The sequence below is a fragment of the Gymnoscopelus microlampas genome (genome assembly GCF_963454915.1).
Source record: "Gymnoscopelus microlampas genome assembly, chromosome: 5".
In the NCBI taxonomy this organism is placed as follows: domain Eukaryota; kingdom Metazoa; phylum Chordata; class Actinopteri; order Myctophiformes; family Myctophidae; genus Gymnoscopelus; species Gymnoscopelus microlampas.
Genome location: NC_139942.1, coordinates 13618100 through 13643403, shown reverse-complemented (window position 1 = coordinate 13643403; position 25304 = coordinate 13618100). Strand labels below are relative to the sequence as shown.

At 39.5% G+C, this 25304-nt stretch overlaps 1 protein-coding gene across 1 annotated transcript; it reads left to right on the top strand.

Annotated features, from left to right (window-relative positions):
* The first annotated feature begins 1859 nt into the window (after positions 1–1859).
* tmem71 (transmembrane protein 71) lies at positions 1860–24269 on the top strand. Its single transcript, XM_084058480.1, has 12 exons — positions 1860–1997; positions 6066–6224; positions 7937–8048; positions 11103–11151; positions 12037–12249; positions 15264–15409; positions 15679–15819; positions 17037–17237; positions 18611–18680; positions 19174–19235; positions 19448–19497; positions 19655–24269. Exons 3-12 carry the CDS (start codon positions 8018–8020, stop codon positions 19676–19678), a joined length of 987 nt encoding a protein of 328 aa, XP_083914606.1. The 5' UTR covers positions 1860–1997; positions 6066–6224; positions 7937–8017; the 3' UTR covers positions 19679–24269.
* The last annotated feature ends 1035 nt before the right edge of the window (positions 24270–25304 follow it).

The following is a 25304-nucleotide window of genomic DNA, read 5'->3' as shown; positions in this document are numbered from 1 at the left end:
AACGTATTTTTTCAAACCTTTATTTATTCTTGACTCACTTCACTCACTCATTTAGAGTGTCGTCAAGATACAGTACAATTTAAAATACAATTTCAATTCACACAATGTATCATAATAAACAAATTAAAAACCTTCCACCCTCTGGATGGCCACGCTTGCTACCAATCCTGTAGCACTCAGAAACAAATAAGACAAGGATAAGATATCTTCACAACATCAAAACACATATAAGACACAACATCAAAACACATATAAGACAGTGATACATTACCCACTTCTTTAGGAAAGCAATAAACAACATAAAATGTACCAAAAATAACAGTTACCTTGTAGAACTTTATAATGTTGGACCATACATGAAGCAAAGACAAAACTATTAGACATGTTGTGTTCTCCAGTCCAATGTTCTCCATTGGACTGTAGGGACAAAACTAAAACCTAATAAGTGTAAAAGATTAGACTTAGATCATTAGATAATTATAATTATACCATTCGACACTAATAATTAATTGTTGCACTAATACAAGCATTTGTTTATTGGCCGAGTTATATTAATTACATTTAAAGGAGCCTGGATGTGTGTACAGTATGTTGGATGATGTGAATAACTGAAACCTATACAGAGGTATAAACTTTAGGTTTTTGTGTTTAAGGGTCACATATCATGGCCATTTATGTCATGGTTACATTCATTCAATGCATACATAATGGCCACTAGATGGCACTAACAGATCGAAATTACAATCAGAAACTGAATGATCGCAGTATGAGGTAACTAAATGATCTAAACAGTGATGGAAAGTAACTAAGTACATTTATTAAAGTACTTTATTTTATTTGTTTTAATAGCTATTTGCAATGTAACTTAGCTATGACGCATGTTTCTTGTTTTATGTTTCCACAATATACTGGTTAAAATGGAATACAAGGAAAACATTGGGGACCAAATGTGTGTATGCTCATTTGTATCTCTGAGAGGACACACATTTAACCATGTCTAGTTCCATTATAATACCCTTTCAGAGTTTAATTTAGCAATTGCATTAACACCTTATTTTTAACTATCATTAACACTCATAGATAAAACTGACCCTTGGCTAACAAGGCTGAAAGTATACTTTATGGCCAGCAGATGCCACTATTTCCATTAGTTCAAATCTTTTACTGTCTATGCTTCAAATCCAGTGAAAGACACACTCCAAATGCCCTTAAATTGTTCATATATTTCTTCGTTGTTTTATTGTTTTTATTTCGACACTTAATTGCTTTGGCGATGTAAAACGTATGTTTTCTCATTCAATTAAAGCTCCTTTGAAATTCAAAGGACCTTTAATTGAATGAGAAAACATGTAGGAGGAGGGTTTGTGTGGTATTGTCTCCTCCTCCAGGCGAGGCGTCAACAGCTGCTGTGTTGGCTGGAATCTGGATGACAATCAGTGTTGCCATATCCGCTTATTATAAGTGACTTTGGGCTTGTAAATATTGGTAGTTCTGGGTTGAGTTTTTTTGGGGCTTGTTTCTTAAGTGTAATCACTTAATGGGCTTGTTCTTTTGATTATTGTTTAAACCAGTGATTCGCAAACATTTTCATGTCCTCCCCAAATAAATTAATGTGTTCATTAATTTGTCCACGGACCCCCATCTGGAATTATATGTTGTGCCAGGGACCCCTTTACCACGTTTTGTGTTGTTAAAACATATTCCATAAATTGAGCAAGTTTTTTTCTCAAGATTTAAAAAAAAATAGTTTAAAGTGCTCTTGGGCTTCTTTTCATATACCTGGTTGCTTATTTATCTCAGAATCTGGCAACGCTGACTGTGGATGACAATCAGCGCCCTTCGGTTCTCTCAGTCTCCAATGTGCGTGTGTAGATCATAACGGATCTCTGGGAGAAAAAAGTGAAAAAACAACAATAATACTGACCAACTAGGATCTACACATCTGATCCAACCAATAGGATCTACAGATCTAACCATCTTCTCATCAGAACCGACCAGTAAGTAACTACGAATCTTTTGATTGTTGTTCTTCTGTCTTTGTTTGACACCGTGGGAATGAATCCCCACCAAGTCTTGTAGTAGCCGAGGGAAAATAGCAGACCTACAAGCTCACATCGCGCCGCAGCGCGACGCGTTGTGAGCTTGTAGATCGGCTATTTTTGATGCGAAAGCTCTTTTAGGGTGAAAATAATTACGGAATCGCGATACTTTCTTTTGAAAACTTAAAATTGATTTAGGATTGTGCTGTATGATTCAGAGCGGCAATATACAGTGTGAAATTCAACAACTTATATGGAAACAAAGCATTGAATCCCCAATAATGAAAGTAAAAATGGTGAAAGATATAATCGCGTCGTTTGCAAACTTGAACCTACATTTTTTAATTGTACTGTATCATTCTGGGCTGCAATATGTGAAAACAAAATAAATGTGTAAAAAAAACAACAACATGTAAACATACAGTGATACATATCCCTCCCACTTCACTAATAGTTCTGCTGTGCTGTTCATGTGTGGACATTTTAGAGCAATAGCTGATAGTAAAATAATAATATTGTCTCGCCTTATAATATATATGTAGATTTTTTTTCTCCAGAATAATTGACCGAGTAACCTATATGTAGCCAGCCTACTCCAGTATAATAAGAATGCATGGATGAAAGGAGGTGCAGGTAGAATGGTCTGGTCCGTTACACTGAATGAAAAGGGGTGCAAGTGGAATGGTTTGGTCCGGCCCGGTACCCCATTTCCTGCTACGTATTTTCCTCCAGCATCACCATCTCCAACAGCACACGGACGCGCGCACACGCACACGCCACAGCCACAATTGAATAGACCTCATCATTGTAATATTATAATATATTGAGCTCTGGGATATTATTATTATTATTATTATTATTAGGCCTATTCATGTAGCCTATTTATTTTCTAGGGAAGATGTTTTAATGTAGCATATCTGATTTTCATCTGTGTTGATGTAAAAAAAAAAAAAAAAAAGCTTGTGCAATGTTTAAATGCGCAATGCATTGCACAATAATTTTTTTAAACTGCAATTTTAAATGACATTCTTCACCAATTCCCTTTTTGTTTTGCTATGTTTGTTTCTGAATATTAAGATGTTAAAATATTAACAAAAAATACCAACTTGTTTTGTTTATATAATTCATTGTTCATAATAATACCAGGAATAAATAAGCATAGTCAGTGATAGAAACATTAAAATATAACCTTACAGAAGAAAGCCCATTAAAATCCCAATTTAATATGACGTTACTGTTGGGTACCAAAAGTAAAAGTACTCATTATGCAAGTTATATATGTAAAATGTATTCATTTTTTCCATTCAAAATAGCAGATCTATACAAGCACACAACACGTCAACGTGTTGTGTGCTTGTAGTTCTACTATTTTCAAATAGTAGAACAGCCCTATTTAAACCAAGTTTAAATAGGGCTGAAGTGGTTAATATATGTTTTGTAATAATAATACAAATCTACAAAGTAACTCGTAACTAAAGTGTTCTAATACTTGTAGTGGAGTAAAAGTATAATCTTTGTCTCGGAGATTTAGTGGAGTAGAAGTGAACAAATAGAACATGGAAAATGCTCCAGTAAAGTAAAAATACCAAAACATTTTACCTACTTAAATGTACAGAGTAAATGTACAGTTACTTTCCACCACTGGTTATACAGTAGTTACAATGCTCCGCTTAGGAGCTCCATAGAGTTCTGCTGCACATATACCCTGAGGAAACCAGTGTAGCCTTTGTTTTACTAGAGATGTTAACAATGAATTGACTACCAATTAATAGTATCAATCTTTAATAAATTAACCAATTAAAGAATTGGTTTAAAATTCCACTGAGGTTATTATTCATTAAAACTTTTTTATAGTTCAATTATTGATGTAAAATGAGTTTACAGGAACAATTGTTGTTTGGTTAAATTAAAAAATAAAAATAAAAACATTTTCAGGACAAAATGTTTCACTAGTACTACAGTTGTTACTAGTAAATTCAGGTTCTCAGGAAAATCACCACTTATCAATTAATTGATGATTGATCGATTAGGCAAATCAACTACCAATTAATGAATTAATTGATTTGGGCATGCCTAGTTTTGACATTTGGTGAATGGTGAAGGTATAAAGAGGCTACATTTACTCAAGTTCTGTACTTGAAAAAACTTTTAGGTACATTTGTTTTACTTTTTGCTTTACTGTATTGCTATGTTTTCTTAAGTAAAAATAAATAAATCTGAGTGCTTCTTTTACCACTGGATTTCTGCTTCACTGACTTCCTGGAGGAAATCAGTGCAGTGTTTGTATGTTTTGAAGTTTGGTGAACAGTGAACGCTCTTCCCTTTGTGTGTCTCTGCAAACAAATCCAACGTAGAGTAGGCCTAAACCCCACACACCCTGCACAGAAACTTAGCTGCAAACGCTTCACACACCACTTACCCCAGGGCCCCATTCTAGGTCTATATTGTGATATTTGATTTTGTCCATATCGCCTAGCTCTAGTTGTGTGTGTGGGTGTGGGTATGGGTGTGTGTGAGCCATCACATTGTTCCTCTGTCGGGTCAGTCATTATGATGAGGTCTGGTGGTCTATTTTGGTCCAGGAGATATGAACAGTTGGGCCCTGGAGCCCCTGTAAGAGCAGTACACAGACCCTTTATTCGCTCCGTCTTACATAGACGGATGTTAGGAACTGTAGCTACTGTACATGTTACCAGGGTGATGTCTGCTCTACTCTGCCAATGACATTGGCAGAGTTTTGTCAAGTGAAGTGAACAAAATAAAACAGGTGCTCAGCGGAGATCAAAGTAGGCAAAATGTTTTTGTTGTGCTCCTGGATCAATGGGAAAGCACTAAATTAAAAAAATGTGTCCGAAACATTATAGCCATGTCTGAATATATAGGCTTTAAATCTATTCCCCCTTTTCTGAGTGCCCGGATCTTGCTCTCTTTTTTTATTTATTTAATGAATTAGAACTTATATAATGTCACGACACTCTTATTCAAGGTGAAACATGATACTAGACCCGTTTATCAGACTAAAGGTCCGGTAGGGCAGGAAACCAGCTATCAGACAGCCCAGCACTCACTAGTTGCCTAAGCAAACATCCCTTCTACTTCTGGAAGTTCCATCTCTGTGAACCCAGACGCTGTTTATGTAGGATGTCATTCTCGTCTGGGAGCTTGCAAAAGACATTTGAGGTAAAATAAGATGCTTTGTGTGGTCAGAGTTAAGACATTGAAATTCAAATGATAATAGTAAACAAAGAAAAACAGTTAAACGTTCCGGTCGGCCAGCCAATAGAGTTGCTCCCAGTAAAAGAGGAGCCGTCCCATTGTGGAGTGTCCCCTCCCCCTCCCCTCCCCTACAGTGAAACACTGGGACACACTGTTCAGATGACCAGACTAATGTCTGTACACACACACACACACACACACACACACACACACACACACACACACACACACACACACACACACACACACACACACACACACACACACACACACACACACACACACACACACACACACACACACACCGCACGCATTGGTCTGACCCATATCATGTAATGGGAGTCACACACACAGAGAACAGAGAATCCCCCTTGATTCAACCTGAAACCGCGTTCAACCGTCTACATTCTATTTTTGGTGTCTTAACTTTTTGAATTTTTAGGGCCGTTAAAAATTGTGGAAGAATGGTCTGTAGATGTGACATGACAATGACCCTGACTGGGCCATTTGGTTACATTTGTACACTCTAAAAGTTAAATAAGCATTGAGGATTTTACAATGTAGATTGGGAGTCCCAGAGATAAAACATTGTATGAAATGGTGGTCCACGGCCTAACGCATATCAAACTTGACATTAAAGAGGGTTGAGAATCACTGTTGTATGGAGAAAAAACGAGGGGGTCTAATATAGAGCCTTGGGGGACTCCGGTAAGCGAGGTATGTAGGGTTGAAGTGGTTAATGTGTCGTGGTGAGGATGGGGTTAACAGGAAGAGTGACATCATGGTGTTTTTGTTCTGTGTTTCCCTCAGAGCTGCAGTTCTCCTAGAGTTGAGACGATGTGGGAGACAGCCTGAGAGAACTGTGACTGCACACAACGCTGCTGCTGGACCTGACACTCTGAACGCAGGACTCTGCTTCCACCACCCAGGGGTTTTAGTCCACTTTAACTGAAGAGGGAAAACTTTGGGGTACGATATTTAAAAAGTCAAGTGTGTGTGTGTGTGTGTGTGTGTGTGTGTGTGTGTGTGTGTGTGTGTGTGTGTGTGTGTGTGTGTGTGTGTGTGTGTGTGTGTGTGTGTGTGAAACCAAGTCACACAGTACTCTTGGGTGCAACCGTTAACCGAACTAATCAATTTTTTTTCCCAGCTTGAAAATGAAATTATTTTGCAATTATTAAATTGATCTAAAAAGTAAGCGATAGAATAATTGCTAAGAAAGAAATTGATACTTGCAGCCTTATAGCGCACTATTGATGATTTCTGTGTGTGTGTGTGCATGCGTTCGCGTGTGTGTGTGTGTGTGTGTGCATGCGTGCGTGTGTGTTTTGCTGTCAGCATGAGGATGTTGTTGTGATAAATGGAGGAGCCTGTTAGCAGTGAGATTACTGAGGCTGTGTCTAATCCTTAATCCTTAAAGCAGGGAGGAGGAGGACTGCACTTTTTAATCACTTAAACCTTATATACTTTGGGAGTTCCCATGGGTCTATATTCGATCCCCTCCTTTTCCCCCATTCTACACCAAACCACTGAAAATAGCCGATCTTCAAGCTCACAACATATGAGTTTGTAGATCTGCCATTTTTTTGGCCAAATGTTTACTAGGGCTCGTGTGGTTAATGAGCTAATGGTACTGACAAGATACTGTGCAAAAGTAATCTTGGGAGGTTCTGTCTGTCTCTGTCTCTGTCTCTGTCTCTCTCTCTCTCTCTCTCTCTCTCTCTCTCTCTCTCTCTCTCTCTCTTTCTGTGGGTGGATTACTGTCAAATCCTTAATCCAGGGAATAATGACAGAGTTGGACTGGAAACCCTTAAAAGCTAATGGTGCTGACGAGAGAAATAATCTTGGAGGTGCAGCCTCCACCCCCCCTTCCCCTTTCTATAGACCAAATCATCATGACATCACAGAGCCAAAAGCATATTTTTGGGTAGATAACACAGGCAGCGTTGCATTGGAGAGCAGTATTATTCATTAACCTTATTCCTGGGGGAAAAACAGGACACGTGATATTGTTATTGACTATAAATACCTTAATAAATACATTACTTTGTTCTAAATAGCTACAGGTTGACAAACTAGACATAGCTAGCTAGTCTTGACACAGACGTTTACAAACATTCTGATCTAGTGTAGTCAAATTTGTATACATTTTATGCATTTGAAAACTTATGAAATGGGACCGTCTGCATAATGAGTACTTTTACTTTTAGTACTTTAAGTATATGTTGATGCCAAAACACTTTAGTGCTTTTACTCAAGTACATTTTGAATACCGGACTTGTACTTGTAACAGAGTATTTCTACAATAGGGTATTGATACTTTTAAGTAAGTAAGATATAAGATAAATAGGGTATTGATACTTTTAATTAAGTAAGATATAAGATAATGTGAGTAGTTCTTCCATCACTGATTTTGCTTGTGTGCACTCCTGGTTTGGTGTAGTCTTTCTCTCTCTGTGTGTTCACACAGTTTACTGTTCGTCCTCCTACAGTAAGTATGTTTGTTCCTTCCATGTAAATAAACAAACCTTCATACAGTAGGCTCTGCTGGCGGATATTCTGGTGTCACACAGTGTTTCCTGCACATTGCAGAACATTGGCTGTGTTTCCTGTGGTCTTGTGGTTTTTGTCTTGACATTCGGGTGTGTCTGATATTTTGGTCTTGTTTCTAATGTTTTCTACAGATTGGGACAGAGGCACTCCCCACCCCTCCCCCCATCTCTCTCTCTCTCTGTGTGTGTGGACCCTGCAGGACTGAGGGAACCATGGCTCTGTTCTTCTCTGGAGCCGTCACAAGTAGGTTTACCATTCAACATCGTCGCTGTCGGGCAGAAACCTCTTATCTCCTTATCTAACTTGTTGTGTTTTTTCGTAAATGTATGTCCTACTTGATCATACTACAGTGTCACTCAAAAGTAGCAGATCTACAAGCTCAAAACGCGTCGTACTACTGCAGTGGTTCTCAAAGTGGGGTCCTGAGACCCCCAGGGGTCCTTGAGGGGGTCCCCAGCAATAATGTGTTAATTATAGCGTAAAAATCTGTTTAACCACTTTAACCCAATTTAGAACGAGCAATCGCCCCGCCTTGTGGCGCCATATTGAGAGGTTTTCAGCTATCACTTTCAATGGCGTGATGTCACGTTCTCTTTGAAAATAGCTTCAGTATTGAAACATTTTGAACATTTCTTAAACATTGTAACAACACAAATCTTATGTGGGGATCGCTGATACAAAAATATGTGGTTCCACGGCCAAATACATATTAATTGTTTGAGAACCACTTTGCCACTGTATGTCAAAGAACATGAAACAAGCAGGTCTCTGTCACAGCATTCCACATGCTGACATAATGTTTACAGTTAGGTGTGGAGTCAATTTGTCTCTATGTGCTGCTGCTATACACTGAATGCTATTGTGTATATCATTGCTGTCAGGTGGAAACTTTGTATATCCAAAACTGTTATTTATCTTTCAAAATGTTTCAAAAATAGCAGATCTACAAGCTCACTCACGACACGTTGGAGATACAATGATATATTGTATCATATTATTATCATAGTTTATTCACTGTTATTATTGTAGCATTACAATATCCAAGGGGCCGAACAAAAGTCATTACTCAACCAAGAGTATAATAAATTATAAAGATGGAGTTTAATCTTTTGGTTTCCATACAGTAGGCCTACTGTCTGCGTAGTGAAGTGAAACACTGTCAGAGTATGTGTCAAGTTAGTGTCAACAACACAGTGTTGAATGTCCTACCGTTCCCCATCTGGGACCAGTTCACTTTATTTACAAAGTAGTTAGAACAATACCTGGTTTTATTGAACAACAAAAGACGCACAGAGGTATGGTTACAAAGATGTGAATGTATATCTTTCAAGGCGGGGCAGCCCAGTATTTATTCTAGGACAGACAGACAGTCTCTATAGGAAAGGTGTAAGAGTGATAGACAGTTGGGAAAGCTGAGAGGGAGACAGGGTAGGAGAGACAAGCCAGTAGGAAGGCTGAGAGGGAGACAGGGTAGGAGAGATAGACGGTTAGGAAAGCTGAGAGGGAGACACACACACACACACACACACACACACACACACACACACACACACACACACACACACACACGCACACACACACACACACACACACACACACACACACACACACACACACACACACACACACACACACACACACACACACACAGAGTGAAGCTGTTCTGGAAAATGTCTACTTGAAGTAAAGTAGACTTCTTGTCTAAAGACCCTTTGACCTAGGCAACCAAAACCTAGCTGCCATGCCATCCTGTCAATACTGATAAATGTCAAAGCATGTTATAGATAGGAGTGTGAGGTGTGTAGTAAGGAATGTGATGACTTGTGTGTAGAAAGTTTAAAAGGTGCTGGTTAGAAAAGACAAGTTTGAGCCAGGCAGGGTTTTCCATTACGGCTGTAAGTCGGTCTCCTACTAATCAGTAGTCAAGATGAGATCTAAACTGTTGTCTCTTGCCTTATTTTGTCTTAAATCTTCTGAGTACCTACAGTATGCAGATTTACATGCACACAGTGATTAATGTGATATCTGCATTTCTATCTATGGGAAATACTACAGTAGATAGGGTCAGAAATAGTGGGCAAAAGTAATGCACATTATTAGTGCGATATATGTAATGAAAACAGAAGAGCAACTCTTCCTCAGGTGACACAATGTAAAATTTGCAGGACGTAATTAAACTCTTAGCAAGGACAGGCTGTCCTTGCTAAGATTTGGGGGAACATTTTATATGGTCACATGAGTGAAAAGCTCATCTTTCACCATACCGTCTCTGTCGGGTGTCCAAAACGGTAAATTTTCAGGATTCAAATTCAAAAATAGCAAAAGTATCAGATCGACAAGCTCAGTTTCGAGCTTGCAGATCTGCTACTTTTGATGCTTCTGTGAGACGCTGTAGTATGATCAAGTAGGGCATTAATTTACGAATAAACACAAAAAGTTCAAATATGGAGATAAGAGGTTTCTGACCGACGGCAATGATATTGTCCACATGTGGCCGAGTGCATGTGTGTGGCACACTAAGAGAACAGCATTACAGGGCCTGAATGCTTGAACAGTTGAGGGGGTCCAATGGCTCTGTTATGCTGCGGGGACATTTCACATTGTGGGGTCTGCCTTTTTTTTGTGGGTTTCAAGCGGAACTATTGGAGATGTTCCCTCCTCTCCTCTGTGGTTCTTGGGTGTAAAACCCTAGATCTACTCTAAATAAATATATTAAAACCATATAAAATTGATAAGGAACCACATGATTTCATATAACGAAGACATATTATCGTAGCGCTACAGGAGAATACAGAGCATAGGTTTGCACCTCCATGTTTGACTCTTACGGCATTGAGTCAGTATTAAGTTCTCTGTTCGGAGCAGAGTTTGGCCAGTAAAGTTACATAGGCCGTGTCTCATTTCTTAGAAAAAGGAAAGAGAGAACATGTGTTTCTCTCCAGATAGGCAGAGGCCTTGAACAAAGACTGAACTCCTGTTCTTCTGTATTTCGAGAAGAGGGAGTATGACCAGCTGTCTCAGATAAGATGTGCTTTTCACTTTTTAATTAACTAAAAGTCCTCGAAACGCCACATTGAAGGATGTGGTCTGCACCACTGTTTTTTTCAACGTGGGGTCCAGGGACCATCAGGGTTTGTACACTCACAGTTAAGGGGGTCCTTGAAACATTTGATCCAATGGATCCTTTTGAACCGCTGGACTAGAGCAATTCTACATCAAACACATATTTGGACGACAACATAATTACATTGTGTTACAAGTGGTTCACATTTCTTTTTTTTTTCATTTTTTTTTCAGGTTCACCAATCAAAGAGCGACACCCGCTGGCTGACCAATCATGTCAAAGGTAGGACTATTTACTTCAGCTGTCCATATATGCACAGAATCTCCAAGTACTATCATAATCGGTAGGCCTACTGCTCTAGTAGTCTGACAACGGGTACAAGGCTCTGAAAACGGGTTTGCTATTGCAAAACCGGAGGGGCATGCATTCCCAACGGTCATCGCCTAGAGTAGTCTTTAACAATTAAGCAATAACTCATGACCGGTCATGGTATATTGTGATATAATCACAATATAACAATGATATAATCACAATATACCATGACCTGGAGTGAGTTATTGCTTTTATGAAACACTTGACAAATTTGGTAGCATGAACATTGTAGACTCATCACACACACACAATCTGGGAAAACGTTCGGAACTCGGTGTGGCTCGTCCCCTTTCTTAGTCCGCTTCCTCCCGGGTGCTTCTGTGTTTATTCCTACTAACAACAACACTACATGTTTAGCCCATTGAGACCTGGAACTGTCTCATTTTTAGATTTGAGCTAAAAAGCATTATTTTACACTTTGGGCTATTCAAAAATAGCAGATGTACAAGCTCATAGCGCGAAAAATGTGTGCAAATCTTTGAATATATATATTTTTAAAGCGAACATTTTTAACTCAAATTGTTGCTTCTGGGGGTCCCTGGAACAAAATATTTTGATGGGGGTCCGCGGCCAAATACATATCATTTTGGGGGTCCTTGACATGAAAAAGATTGAGCACCACTGATATAGAAACATACGTTTTTCAGAAAACTGTTGAGATTTAGGAGACATGTAGAATCGGCTTCAGGTCTCAATGGGTTAGGGCAGTGGTACTGAGATAAGAAACCCAGTGAGTGACATGACATCACATCTCTCTCTCTCTCTCTCTCTCTCTCTCTCTCTCTCTCTCCTCAGTCTGGGCCTGTCTCTCCTCTCTCCGGACTCCTCCTACGTGTGTTACTCCTCCAACACCACCGGGGGCTCCCCGTGCTCCTGCCGGCGCTCGCCGCGCCTCCTCTCCAACGGCTACTACCTCCTGACGGAGGACAGCTACAGCTGGGACGACCAGGGCAACGTCTCGCTCACCCCGTCCAAGACCAACGTGTCCTACAAGGAGAACATGGTCCGGTGAGTGGTGATGGCACTGCTGTGTAGTGTGGTGGTGTTTACCTGCAGACTGTATTTTGGCGTTTTCACGGTTCGTCTTGGTAGCCCAAAAATATCCCCGTCTACCAAAACTGATAACTGATGGTAGAGAGGGAAATGACACAGGGCAAAGTTACTATTCCTTTAAGGCTTGCAGGTAACCCATTCCACATAACTGCTGTGAAGTATAAAAAACAGTCCTATCCCACTAATGCAGTGGTTCTCAACCAGTGGTCCGGGTACCACCAGTGGTCCCCAGCTAAATTATGGAGAGTTGGTAACCAAATGGACCCTTATAAATCTTGAGAGTGTAAAATGATTAATAATAATAATAATAATAATAATCACTCTTGAGAGTGTAAAATTAAACCAAACCAAATGGTTTTGGTTTCATTTTACGTTCTCGCCTGTTATCTCTCCTATTGGTACCAACATCAATACAGCATGGAATTGTGGACAAAATCTTATCCAACAATAACAAAATATTCTACGCTTTGGGTCTGAGAGGCTAAATCTCATCAAACGGTGCGGACCTTGATATGAGAAGGGTTGAAAACCATTGCACTAAAGGACAGTTCAGAAACCTGCCTACCAGTGACATCAAAGATGGGGATTCCAAGCTAATGGAAACTACAGCCTCTCTCTTCCTGGAAAGTTCGCAAATAGCACACATTGTTCTTGCATCAAAGAAAAAACAAAAGAACTCGGGTTTGAAGTGACCACGGATTATGTCATTCATAGGCACATTTTTGTATCTACTATCCAGTCCACCTTTGAGACACAGAAATAGAAACAGAAACTATAGACTATTTCTTTCTACAGTGTGTGTCTACAGAAATAGTATCATACCATAGTTAGCTATACTAAGGACTCATATTGTGTCCTCATACTGTTTGTCCAAAACTGGCCAACGGAGCAGATCGACAAGCTCAAAGCGCGTCGCTTCGCGCTGCGTTTCGAGCTTGTAGATCTGCTACTTTTGATGCTTTTGTGTGACGCTGTAGTATGATCAAGTAGGGCCTTCATTTACGCCCGACAGAGACGATATGGAGATGGAAAAAGAAAGACAAAATGTTCCTTTAAGGGTTCTTTGTTGATAACGGTTCAGACAGCAGCCAGAAGGAAGTGCAGTTCTCAGGCCTGTTTATCACATGCAGCCTCTTGTACAGCACGTCTGGATGAGATGACTGTGATGGTGGTTACGTAACTCTACTGGTGGAAAGTAACTAAGTACTGTACATTTACTCAAGTACTGTACTTGAGTACAATTCTGAGGTGTTTACACTTTACTTGAGTATGTCCAGTTTTTCAATACTTCACTACTTTACATCACTTTTACTCCACTAGTTATTTAAACTTAGTGGTATTATTAAACTAGTTACTGTGCACATTTAGATTATTACAAAACTTTGCATTAACCAATTAAGCCCTATTTTATACTTTTTTAGATAAATTTATGCTATTCATTACGTAACTCCTCCAAAGTGCTGACACTCCGTCTTCAAACAGGCCTCTCCACACAGATGATGAGGTCATCCTCTGTGGCCAATCGGAGCGAAGCGCGCGGTACATGTGAGGCGGCTTTACGAGCTGCATTAAATTCTTTGCGCGTCATACGGTGTGTGTTGCACAGCCAGCGTGTGAAGTCATCTGTTGCTGTTGCTAGGCAACTTGGATGTTATTGATAATAGAGAAGTATAATAAAGGTGGCTGTGTGAGTTAGTGAAGTGATTCCCAAACCTTTTAGCTCAAGACTCAAAAGAGAAATTGTGTCTCCCTGTGACCCAAACTAGTGAAAATAGCCGATGTACAAGCTCACAAAATGCGACCCGTTGTGAGACAGATTATGAAAATTAATTATACACATAGCCTCTCTGAAACGGAGACAAAGAGTTTACTCAAAGGACAAATATAAGCATTTTGTGAAAAAAACACGCTTCCCCGTCATTTGATTGATGGAAAAAACAATTGATAGAATAATTGCTGAGAAAATCATTGATATTAGCAGCCCCATTTACTGTGTCTTTCTAATCACGAGGTGTTCCTGTTTTCACCAGTTTGCTGCCAACTTTGGCAGAGATACATGATGAGATGTCACATGTTGTGACAAGCATGATACAGTTGAGAATGATCTGTTACTCACCCTTATGTCATCTTCAATACTGTCTGCAGGCAGGGGTGGGAATTAAGTACTGTACTTAAGTAAAAATGTACTTACATTTTTCAATACTTTATACTCCACTACAGTACATCTCAGAGGCAAATACGGCACTTTTTACTTCACTACAGTTATTTGAAAAGGTTACTACCGGGTAGTTACTTTGTAGATTTAGATTATTATTAAAAAATGTACATGAACTATTTAAGCCCTTTTATACAGTACTTTTGTCTATTCAGAAATAGCCAATTTACAAGCTCATAATGTGTCACGATGTGACATAGCGAGATTATAAGTTAAGCATCGCTTAAATACTCTGCAACCAATGCAGATAGGTTGACATTGTCTGAATACACAATCTGATCGAATCACTTGTAACTATCCGTCTGGACAGTCAGTCTTAAAGATCACGTTTAATAACAGTATGGAGAGTCGGTCTTAAAGATCACATTTAATAACAGTGTGGACAGTAGGTCTTAAAGATCACATTTAATAACAGTGTGGAAAGTCAGTCCTAAAGATCACATTTAATAACAGTGTGGACAGTAGGTCTTAAAGATCACATGTAATAACAGTGTGGACAGTAGGTCTTAAATATCACATTTAATAACAGTGTGGACAGTCAGTCCTAAAGATCACATTGAATAAAAATGTGGACAATCAGTCCAAATCATGTTTGAGAAACAAAGGTGCTCAAGTTTGAAGTCGATCAGTCGGGACGGTTCTGGAGATCTGCAGGCGACACGTGGGCACACTCACAGAGAGATGTTGTGCGTTTGTAGATAAGTTATAAAAAGCCACATTCTTCATGCATTTCCTCTCGTTTTTGATCTTCCAGGGTCTTCCGTCGGCGGAGGAGGCCTCGGCGGTCGTTGGCCAGCCTGCTCAGTGACATGACGGAGACGTGTCAGAAGGTCTTCCGAGGCGTGTTCAATACGCCCGCCACTGCTGAGACATCCTGGGTAGAGGACAGCACTAACCAAGGTTATTTTTATTTCATTTTGACTTTTCGTTTTCAATTTCAGTTCAGTGTTAGCTCAGAATTGTAGTGAAACTAGCCGATCTACAAGCTCACGATGTTAGTTAGTTATTAGTTAGTTAGTTAGTTAGTTAGTTAGTTACTTGGTTAATTAGTTTAGTTTGATTCTAGTTTGACAATAAATATAATCAAACTAGAATTATAATTTAAATTCTAGTTTGAATTATTTTGTTAGTTTTAGTTAAGTAGAATAACCTTGAATCTGTCACTACAGAGGCATCGTGGGTAGAGGACAGCACCAACCCCCCTGTCAGTGATGCATCGTGGGTAGGGGCCAGCTTCAACCGCCCCGTCATTGGTGCATCATGGGTAGAGGACAACATGGCCACGACGCTGGACAGCAGCTTCACATACGGTGAGAAGGTTGAAGAACCTGATGATCTTCTCTTTAACCACTTAAACCTGCAGCATCCTTATTGTGGGGAAAGCTTTCCCAAAAAATAGCGGATCGATAATCTCTCACCGCGTCTCGCTGCGACACGTGTCGATCTGCTTGTCGATCTCCTGTTTTAAGCGAAAGCTTTCCCCACAATAACAGAAAACAGAAAAGACAATAGTATAGAGCCATGAGGGACTCCCAGGGTTCCCACGATCATGAAATGCCTGGAACTATTTTGAAATAAAAATAAACTGTTTTCCAGGCCTGGAAAAGGTTTGGAATTAACTGAATGTTTTGGAAAATGTTTGGATATAATTTACATAGTTTTGGCTATTGATTTTGTTCTTAAAAACATGTTCTTAGCCTAGCGTTACGTGAAATACGTGTGGCCTAATGTATACAGAAAATATAGACAATAAAACAAAAATAATAGATCTACAAGCTAACAACACGTTTGCTTGTAGATCTGCTCTTTTCGTCACGTGACACCTTTGCTCGAGTCTGTCTAGGGGCATTGATAGCACACATGTTTAAGAGCCTCATTATTGCACCATTGCTGTAGGGCTGGAAATGGGGTGAAATACTTTGGAAAAGTTTTGAAAATTCATTGTAAAAAATGTGTGGGAGGAACCCTGGACTCCGGTCAACCATATGGGATTTCATTGGTTAAAAGTTAACGTATATCACTGGCCGCTTTGGAGTTGCCGGGATCAAGTACCTGTCCACCACCACGGCGTCTAGGGGTTTGAATCCACCGCGGTTTATGCGGTTTGGCCGAGCATCTGTGCGAACACAACTGGCCTTTGTTTGGGGGAAGAAAGCCAAGTGGGGAGGCTGACCTGTGTCACTGTACACACTCCTATGGGCTGGGGTGGAGCCTGTCGGTGGGGAATGTTGAATGGGAGGAGTAGAACGGAGGAGCTACGTCCTCCCAGGTGAGCCGGTAGGATACAACAGCAGTGACCAGCAATGGGAGAAATTAATTGGCCTACTAATATGGGAGAAAAAGTGACCCCTGGTTGCTGGTGTACTACATTGTTCCTTAATCCCCCCACTGTCGGTGGGCCTTACTAGTTAAATTGTGTTAACATTCTGTACCATACAGATTGGTTACAATAACCTTTCATCCATTCAAATAAGTTTCAGATTGTTTCTTTAAACTAAAGCCTTGTGTGTATATCTCTGACCTACAGACCCGACAGAGATCCCGCCCCCTCCGGACAAACTGGCCCCGCCCTCTGAGCCCCGCCTCCTCTTCCAGGAAGAGATCTGCAGCGAGACATGTCACTCAAAGCAGCGCTACACCCAATCACTGGGCGGCCTCTCCGAAGTCCCGCCTCCCTCGGCCTTCTTCACCAATAGCTGCTGTCCCCCGGCCACAACTGACCAATCAGGTGAGCTGGAAATGATGACATGAATGGTAAAACATTAAACGATAAGGTGTACGATAAGGAAAGATCTAAAAAACCTGTGAGGAAAATGGACAAATAAAAAAAAAAGTCTTGTGGCTCCCCCCGATAGGTTAAACATTAGCTTAAAGGTGCAGTAAGGGGTATTTTTTGTTAAAATAAGTGTTAAATAGCTCTATTCTCTCAGTAATCATTGCTCTACACAGGGTTTGTTCAGTAACAGGAGTCTCCCCGTCTCTTCAGTTCTTCATTGAACAGACAATACATGTTCTGGTCGGGATACCAATTTTATCCAATCAGGATGATACAGGATAAACAAGTGAAATTGGTGAGAAGTTATGAAATAAATAAATGAGCAGATAAAAGTGGAACTGGAACACAAACTGACAAGTGATCTTTGTGGGGTTCCTGATTGGTTGAAATTTGTAACCCGCCTGAAAATGTATTTTCTGTTTATTAAAGAGCTGGAGAGACAGGGAAGACCCCTGTTTCTGAACAAACACTACACTACTGAATATAGAGAAGGAAGTGGAGTTATCAGGCCCGTCAGATATCACATGCACCCTCCCAGCCTCTTGTAGAGCATGGATGGTGTTACGTAACTCCTCCATAGTGCTGACAGGCAGCAGATAGACCCGCCTGTCCGTCTCCAAACGGGCCTCTTTACACAGATGAGGTCATTCTCTGTGGCCAATCAGAGCGTGACCCTCGGTACACGTGAGGACGGTTTACAAGATGTGTTAAATTCTTTGTGCGCCACAGCAGCTGTAGAATTGACTTCATGTATCTACGCAGAAACACACACACACACATGCACATGCGCACACGCACACGCACGCTCGCTCACTCACTCACACACACACATACACACACACACACACACACACACACACACACACACACACACACACACACACACACACTCACTCGCTCGCTCTCGCTCTCTCATTAACGGTAGTGTAAACAAAACATTTTTTTTTAAAAAGTTAAAGCGGCTTCAGATCATTGCTATAGTGTGTTTGTTCAGTAACAGGGGTCTCCCTGCTATTTAGTAAACAGAAAACACATTTTCAGGTGGGTTGCCAATTTTATCCAATCAGAAAACCCATGTAAGAGCTTACATTTTATAGTGTTCTGATTTCCTTTGTTTATCCTATATGAGTTCTCTCTCCTGTCTGTATGAAATTGGTATCCTGTTTACTAAAGAGTGGTATGAGACAGGGAGAACCCTGTTACTAAACAACAACAACAAATCACTTACACTCCCTTTAATAAGCTGTTAATTCTATTGGTATATTGGTGACTGTACAATATTAATACAGTGATGCTTAAATAAAATGTTGTCTGTGTGTTTCCAGGCGTAACCACGATGAAAAGCATTCTCCTCTTGGTGTTCTGCGTGTTCATCTTTGCTGCCGTATATTCTGGGTAAACATCCTTCAAAATACAATGTTTATTTAAGTTATCCATGCTGCCATCATGGCAGACTGAGGATCTTTTTTTTTAACGAAACGTGTATCTCCACCTTTACACCTTTTTGGTTGCACTTTTTTAATTGTGCCACAGTCACTAGGCTATGGGTCATCATTAAAAATAATAATATTATTATTTTTGCATCTGCCAAACCTCTGTGGACATTCCTTTTGTCTTCTTTAACATGAATAGTTCACATGAATGAATGTCCTTTAATTCCTTTCCCAATTAGACTATTTTTTAATTAACTGGCTCAGTTAATTGCAGGCCCTGTGAGAGAGAAAGAAAAACATTTACGAAATATAATGAACACAAACAGTAATTCTTAGTCACATTCACACTCCTTACATGCCTCTCGTGTCATGAACTAAAATAGGCAAAATGTTTTCACGGCATTCACTTGAAAAAATACTAATATGCTAATGTTATATTCTTTTATACACTGTAGGTGTGTGTGGTGGAGTGTGTCTGCTGCGGTGACAACATTCATGATGCTAACGTCATTTATGTGTAAGTATCAGTACACTGTATATAAAATTATATATGCTGCATGTGTGTGTGTGTGTGTGTGTGTGTGTGTGTGTGTGTGTGTGTGTGTGTGTGTGTGTGTGTGTGTGTGTGTGTGTGTGTGTGTGTGTGTGTGTGTGTGTGTGTGTGTGTGTGTGTGTGTGTGTGTGTAATGTTCCTTTAAAAAACGTTTACAGTAATGTCTTACGTTTCAGTGGTTACAAAAACTGGACCCATGGGCCGCTGGCGGCGAGCCAAGACAGAGGTGAGTCATTCATCATAAATAATAGGATATATACATTTAAGACTTTAAGTCACTATATTATTGTATTAGGTAACATATGTGGACGATTGTATGTCATTGACATACAGTACAGGGAAAATAACGACCATTAAATTGAAACTCTTGTTTCTCTTTCCAGGATATTACATCACGGAATGAATAAAGAACATGCAGAGACATTCTCTCACTCGTCTGGATGCACGGGAACACACACACACACACACACACACACACACACACACACACACACACACACACACACACACACACACACACACACACACACACACACACACACACACACACACACACACACACGGAGGTACAGTATTTGAATGTTCAGTACATGTACCTCATATTTTATATTTCATTACGTAATTTAATGCATGTTGCACTGAAACAGGTGTTAACAGTGAGCTATGGAAGTATTTAGACCCCTTTAAAGCATAAGCTTTCAAGGGGTAATTGGGAAGTGAAAGGGGTAAAACACAAGGGAAAATTGGGAATTGACATAACTAATTTGAGGGAAAGGCTAAAAGAAAGATTAAATGAAAGAAATTTGCTGTGATTATTCCCCAACAGACTGAAGGAAAAATTGTAGCAGATAGCAGATCTACAGTATAAGCTATGTAGACTGACTATTTTCTCTATTCGTCGTATGGTGGAGTATACAGGTCTAACGTGGTTAAACCATTATAATAATGGCTTCACTGTCCAGATACTTGTGTAGTTCACTGTAAACATATTGTACCGACATAACCCACAAATCTATTGACATGTATTTTTGATATACTGTATGTGTAGTTTATATCAATAGTAGTTTTACCTTGGCTATTTTTGGGCTGTCCAATGTGACCAAATATTTCAGGCTTTCAGTATCATGAAAATAGATGAAAGTTTCAGGTCCATGAATTTCCAGAAACATTGAAAATAAGGAGACACAGATGAGTAGGGCTTGTTACTTCATTTATATAAAAATAAATGAAAAGAATAATGACTTACTGAACGCAACCAAATATACAACAGTTAATGTTGTAATAGTTCAAACTACCTGTCATTTTAGTACTATATAAGTGCCATTTGTTTCCTGAGAAAACTCCAAACATACTGAAAAGTTTCATTCCAGAATGAGTTATCGAACCATTTGGGATAAAAAAATATTCTGTGTACTTTTATTAAAAAAAATACGAGTGCCAATTTAAATCCTTCATTGCATTTCAGGTAATGATAATGACTTCAGGTATATTAAGATATTTTTTCTTATTGAATCAAAATGGATAATATAACATTTTGGAGTGAAACTTTTCTAATGTTAAGTGCCTTTTTTTAATAGCTGTCCTGCCTTGTACAATGATAGACGTACTGTACCTAGAGCCGTAGAATACTTCATATCATATGATTAATGTAGAGTACTTAATCGATATCATATGATTAATGTAGAATACTTAAAACATGAATAATGTAGCAGACTTAATCAACAGGAGTAATACAGGGAAATGTCAGAGATAACCATTCAATGCTGCTGAAATATTAAACGATATTAAACTAGTCAAGACCGTGTCTAGATGGTATTAACATAATTTGTAGTGTTTGTTTTTGGCCGCTTGGAGCACCAGGGGGGTGGGGTTTATAGCAGTGGTCCTCAAAGTGGGGTCCACGGACTCTCAGGGTTCCTTGAGGGGGTTCTAAAATGGACTCTTACAAGTCTGTAACTCTTAAAGTATACAAATGGAACCAAATGACTCTCAGTGTTGCTTGAGGGGGTTCTAAATTGATACTCACAAGTCTGTAACTCTGACAGTGTACAAATGGAACCAAATGGACCCTGACGGGTCCATTTGGTTCCATTTGTACACTGTCAGAGTTAAGGGGGTCCTTGAAATGTAACATTTTGAGAACCACTGGTTTAAAGTACTGTGTAGCAAACATCACCCCCTGGTGGTCCACAGAGGTTAAAACCAACACTACAAACCTTGTTCTGCAGGTACCTACCTGTAGCTCTTGGCTCTTAGTTTTATAGTGGCAGCTTAAAAACACAGGGAGAATAAAGAAATGTAAAGCCAGCAATACATTGAGGCTGTTAGTAGGGAAACAGTATTTTTGTAGTGTTTAATATCAATTAGCTTTATCTATAGAAGCTGAGTTCTGATGGATCTTTATGGTAAAATAGATTGAGATCCTCTAACCTGTGTAACTCTCTACAAGGCACACGTTTTAGTAAATCCACAAGCTCAATGCGTCGCATCACGACAAATTGAGCTTTACTATTTTAGATGTTTTTGTTTTATATAGGGCTTAAGTGGTTATAATAAATGAAACATGTTTTCATCAGGAAAATGACAGTAGCAAAGGTAGTAAAAAAGAAAAGAAAAAACAATGTCAAGGACTTTTCCTCATATAAAGGTCTAACTTTTAAGAATGTTAAATCATGTTTGTGGCTCAAACTATGCCAAGCGTTTAAGAGCTATAGTTGAAGGACTAATACAAGGGATGGATTGTGTGGAGGCGTTGCTGAACTCACAAATCAACTCTTTGTAAAATGTACAGTTATGACGTGTGTTGTTGGGTGTTAGAATTGTTTGTCACTTAAACTCTGCATTACTGCAAAATTCTGTTTTGTGTAAAGCCGCAATCCGTCATTTTTTATGCCCTACCCGAGATTCGAACCCGGATCTCCTGTAATGAGGGACCAAATTTCTACCGCTCACGCAAGAGGCCTATATTGGGCTTATGAGATTCAGGCAGAACTACTTGCCAACCAGTAGTTGTCCTACCCGACACCAGGGTCTAAATGTCTCAATAACAATTGTGCTAGTTCTATTGTATTTACATGCTCTACCATACAAGATTGGTTAAAATAATGTTTATTCATTGAAATAAGTTCCGGATTGCAGCTTTTACTCTTTTTTTTTATTTTTTTATCCCACGATTTTGTAACCCTTATTTTTCACCCGGTGCCAATTTTCTAAGTGATCCTGGGCACTACACTCCCCTCACCAGCCTAGGGAGGCCAGGGCTGAGCTCATGCCTGCTTCAATGCATGAGAGCCAACTGACCTTCTTTTCACCTGACAGGGGGGAGTTTCCCTGGTTGGACGTATCGCGTGGAAGGAACACGTTATTCCAAACAGCTCCGTTCCCCTCCATCAGGCGCCCCGGCTGTCATGGGGGAGGCGTTATAGTGACCAGGATTACTATATGTTTTTGTGAGGGTATTAACTAACCTGAGAGACACGGGGAGAACATGCAAACTCCACACAGAGTGGGCCCTTTCGCCAGCTTTTACTCTTTGTGGGCCAAAATGTTACATTCCCATGATGGCAGAAGAAAATATGAATAATATCCATGAAAAGGACCGTGTAGTTCTCAGATCATTGGGGATAAAATCGAAGGTCTGCCACAAAGAATCAAAACAGACATTTTGTGAGTGTATTTAGGAATGTATTATGTACACAATGTATTATATTACATCGTCTCTGTTGGGTGGAAACCACATAATGTCCAAAACTGTTACTTTTCAGGATTCAAATTCAAAAGTAGCAAAAGTAGCAAATCCACAAGCTCAAAACACGTCGCTTCGCGCCACGTTTCAAGCTTATGGATCTGCTACTTTTGTGTGAAGCATTAATTTACGAAAAAAAACACGAAAAGTTAGAATATGGAGATGAGAGGGTTCTGCCTGACAACGATATCAAGAAGACAAAACTGTCTCTAAGCATCTATGTGTTGATTGATCCAAGTGCCAAATATGATTGATCCAATTGTCAGTTACCCACATGGTAGCCTCAATCGCCAGGCTTTTATTTTCCTTCGTGTTTTGCTCATGGTGATGTAGGGGGGAAAAAGAGGCGGACCAAGTACAGACCCCTGGGGGACGCCGGTCAACAGAGTAGGGTTTATGTGGTTAAGATTAGACACATGGGTTCTTGGTTTGTTAAATATGACTTAGTTAAATAGTACCCCAGGGCTCTATTCTTGGAGAAAATAGCTGTTTTAAAAGCTTTGCCTTGGTTTAAGTATAGTTTCTCCTTTAGAAAAACCAAAATCAATGTGTTTTTAATACGTTTTTAATATCATCCTGTTTTTTTTGTATTGCTTTGTATTCATAAGCATCAAAATGTAAATGTACATTACTTTATAAGGTGGCACTTTTTATATCAATGTTTCCTATATTCACAATTAAAAATATATATTTAATATAAAAATATAGAATTTACAAGGAAGAACAAAGGAAAAACATTATTCCTGTGCCAGCAGAAGTGACTGTGGTCACATTAAAGATTAATTAGAATTCACACTTATGCCTCTAAATAAGCTCTTGCCTTTTGGCCCAAACTCTGTGACATATCTACTGTAAGTTTCAACAGTAATTCTGTACATTCTATATTTTCCACTATTGCTCGTTTCCAAAGACAGGAAACGTGGTACTTTGTGTGTGCATGAATGTTTGTAATTGCACTTAGTGTTGCTATTGTTATTGCATTTGATGTATTCTAACATGAAAAGATTATTGATGTGTTTATGTAGTCAACATTAAGGTATACTGAAAGTACTGTAAATTAAAATCTTAAGTCAAAGAATATGTATAAAGAAATTGATTGGATTAATGTTGTACTAACAATGTCTTGAATTAAGCTACATGCTACATTTGAGAGCATTTTCAAAGCCTTTCATACATTTCGGGTTTCTTAAAGATTTTAATTTTACAGTGTTGGATGTTATCATCAATTATTGTATTGTGTCTCACATGTGAATATTTATGCTCCATTAAACAATGTTAAACATCTTTACTCTGTCCAGTGCATTGTGTTTACTATGAGTTTATGGTATAATTATTATTATTACTCTCCGCAGGAGAGTTTTGTTTTCACTTTCTAAATATGACACACCGATTGGTCAAGCCTCACGTGACACGTGACAATACGGTGAAATATTGTATAAATACATGGCGTCACTTTGGCAGTGTCTTTGCCACTGCCAAAGTGACGTAAGACAGGAACCATCACGAAATGGCTGCATGGCTGATACATAATTGGCAAATAGGACAGATAGGACACTTATATAGACAGGAGGGATATGACACTTACACAGACGGATAGGACACTTACAGTACACAGAAAGGACGGATAGGACACTTATACAGACAGGACGGATAGGACACTTATACAGACAGGACGGATAGGACACTTATACAGACAGGACGGATAGAACACTTACACAGACAGGACGGATAGGACACTTATACAGACAGGACGGATAGGACACTTACACAGACAGGACGGATAGGACACTTACAGTATACAGACAGGACGGATAGGACACTTACAGTATACAGACAGGACACTTAGGGATATTATACAGGACACTTATACAGACAGGAGGGATAGGACACTTACACAGACAGGAGGGATAGGACACTTACATAGACAGGACGGATAGGACACTTATACAGACAAGACGGATAGGACACTTATACAGACGGATAGGACACTTATACAGACAGGACGGATCGGACACTTATACAGACAGGATGGATAGGACAGTTAGAACATAAGAATTAGAACATTCCCAACATTCCCAACACAAGTCTGGTAAGAGTGAGGTAAGACAGGAACAATCACGAAATGGTTGAGAAATGGCGGATGCTGTAACAATTGGATAGGACACTTACACAGACAGGACGGATAGGACACTTACACACACAGACAGGACGGATAGGACACTTACATAGACAGGACGGATAGGACACTTATACAGACAGGAGGGATAGGACACTTATACAGACAGGAC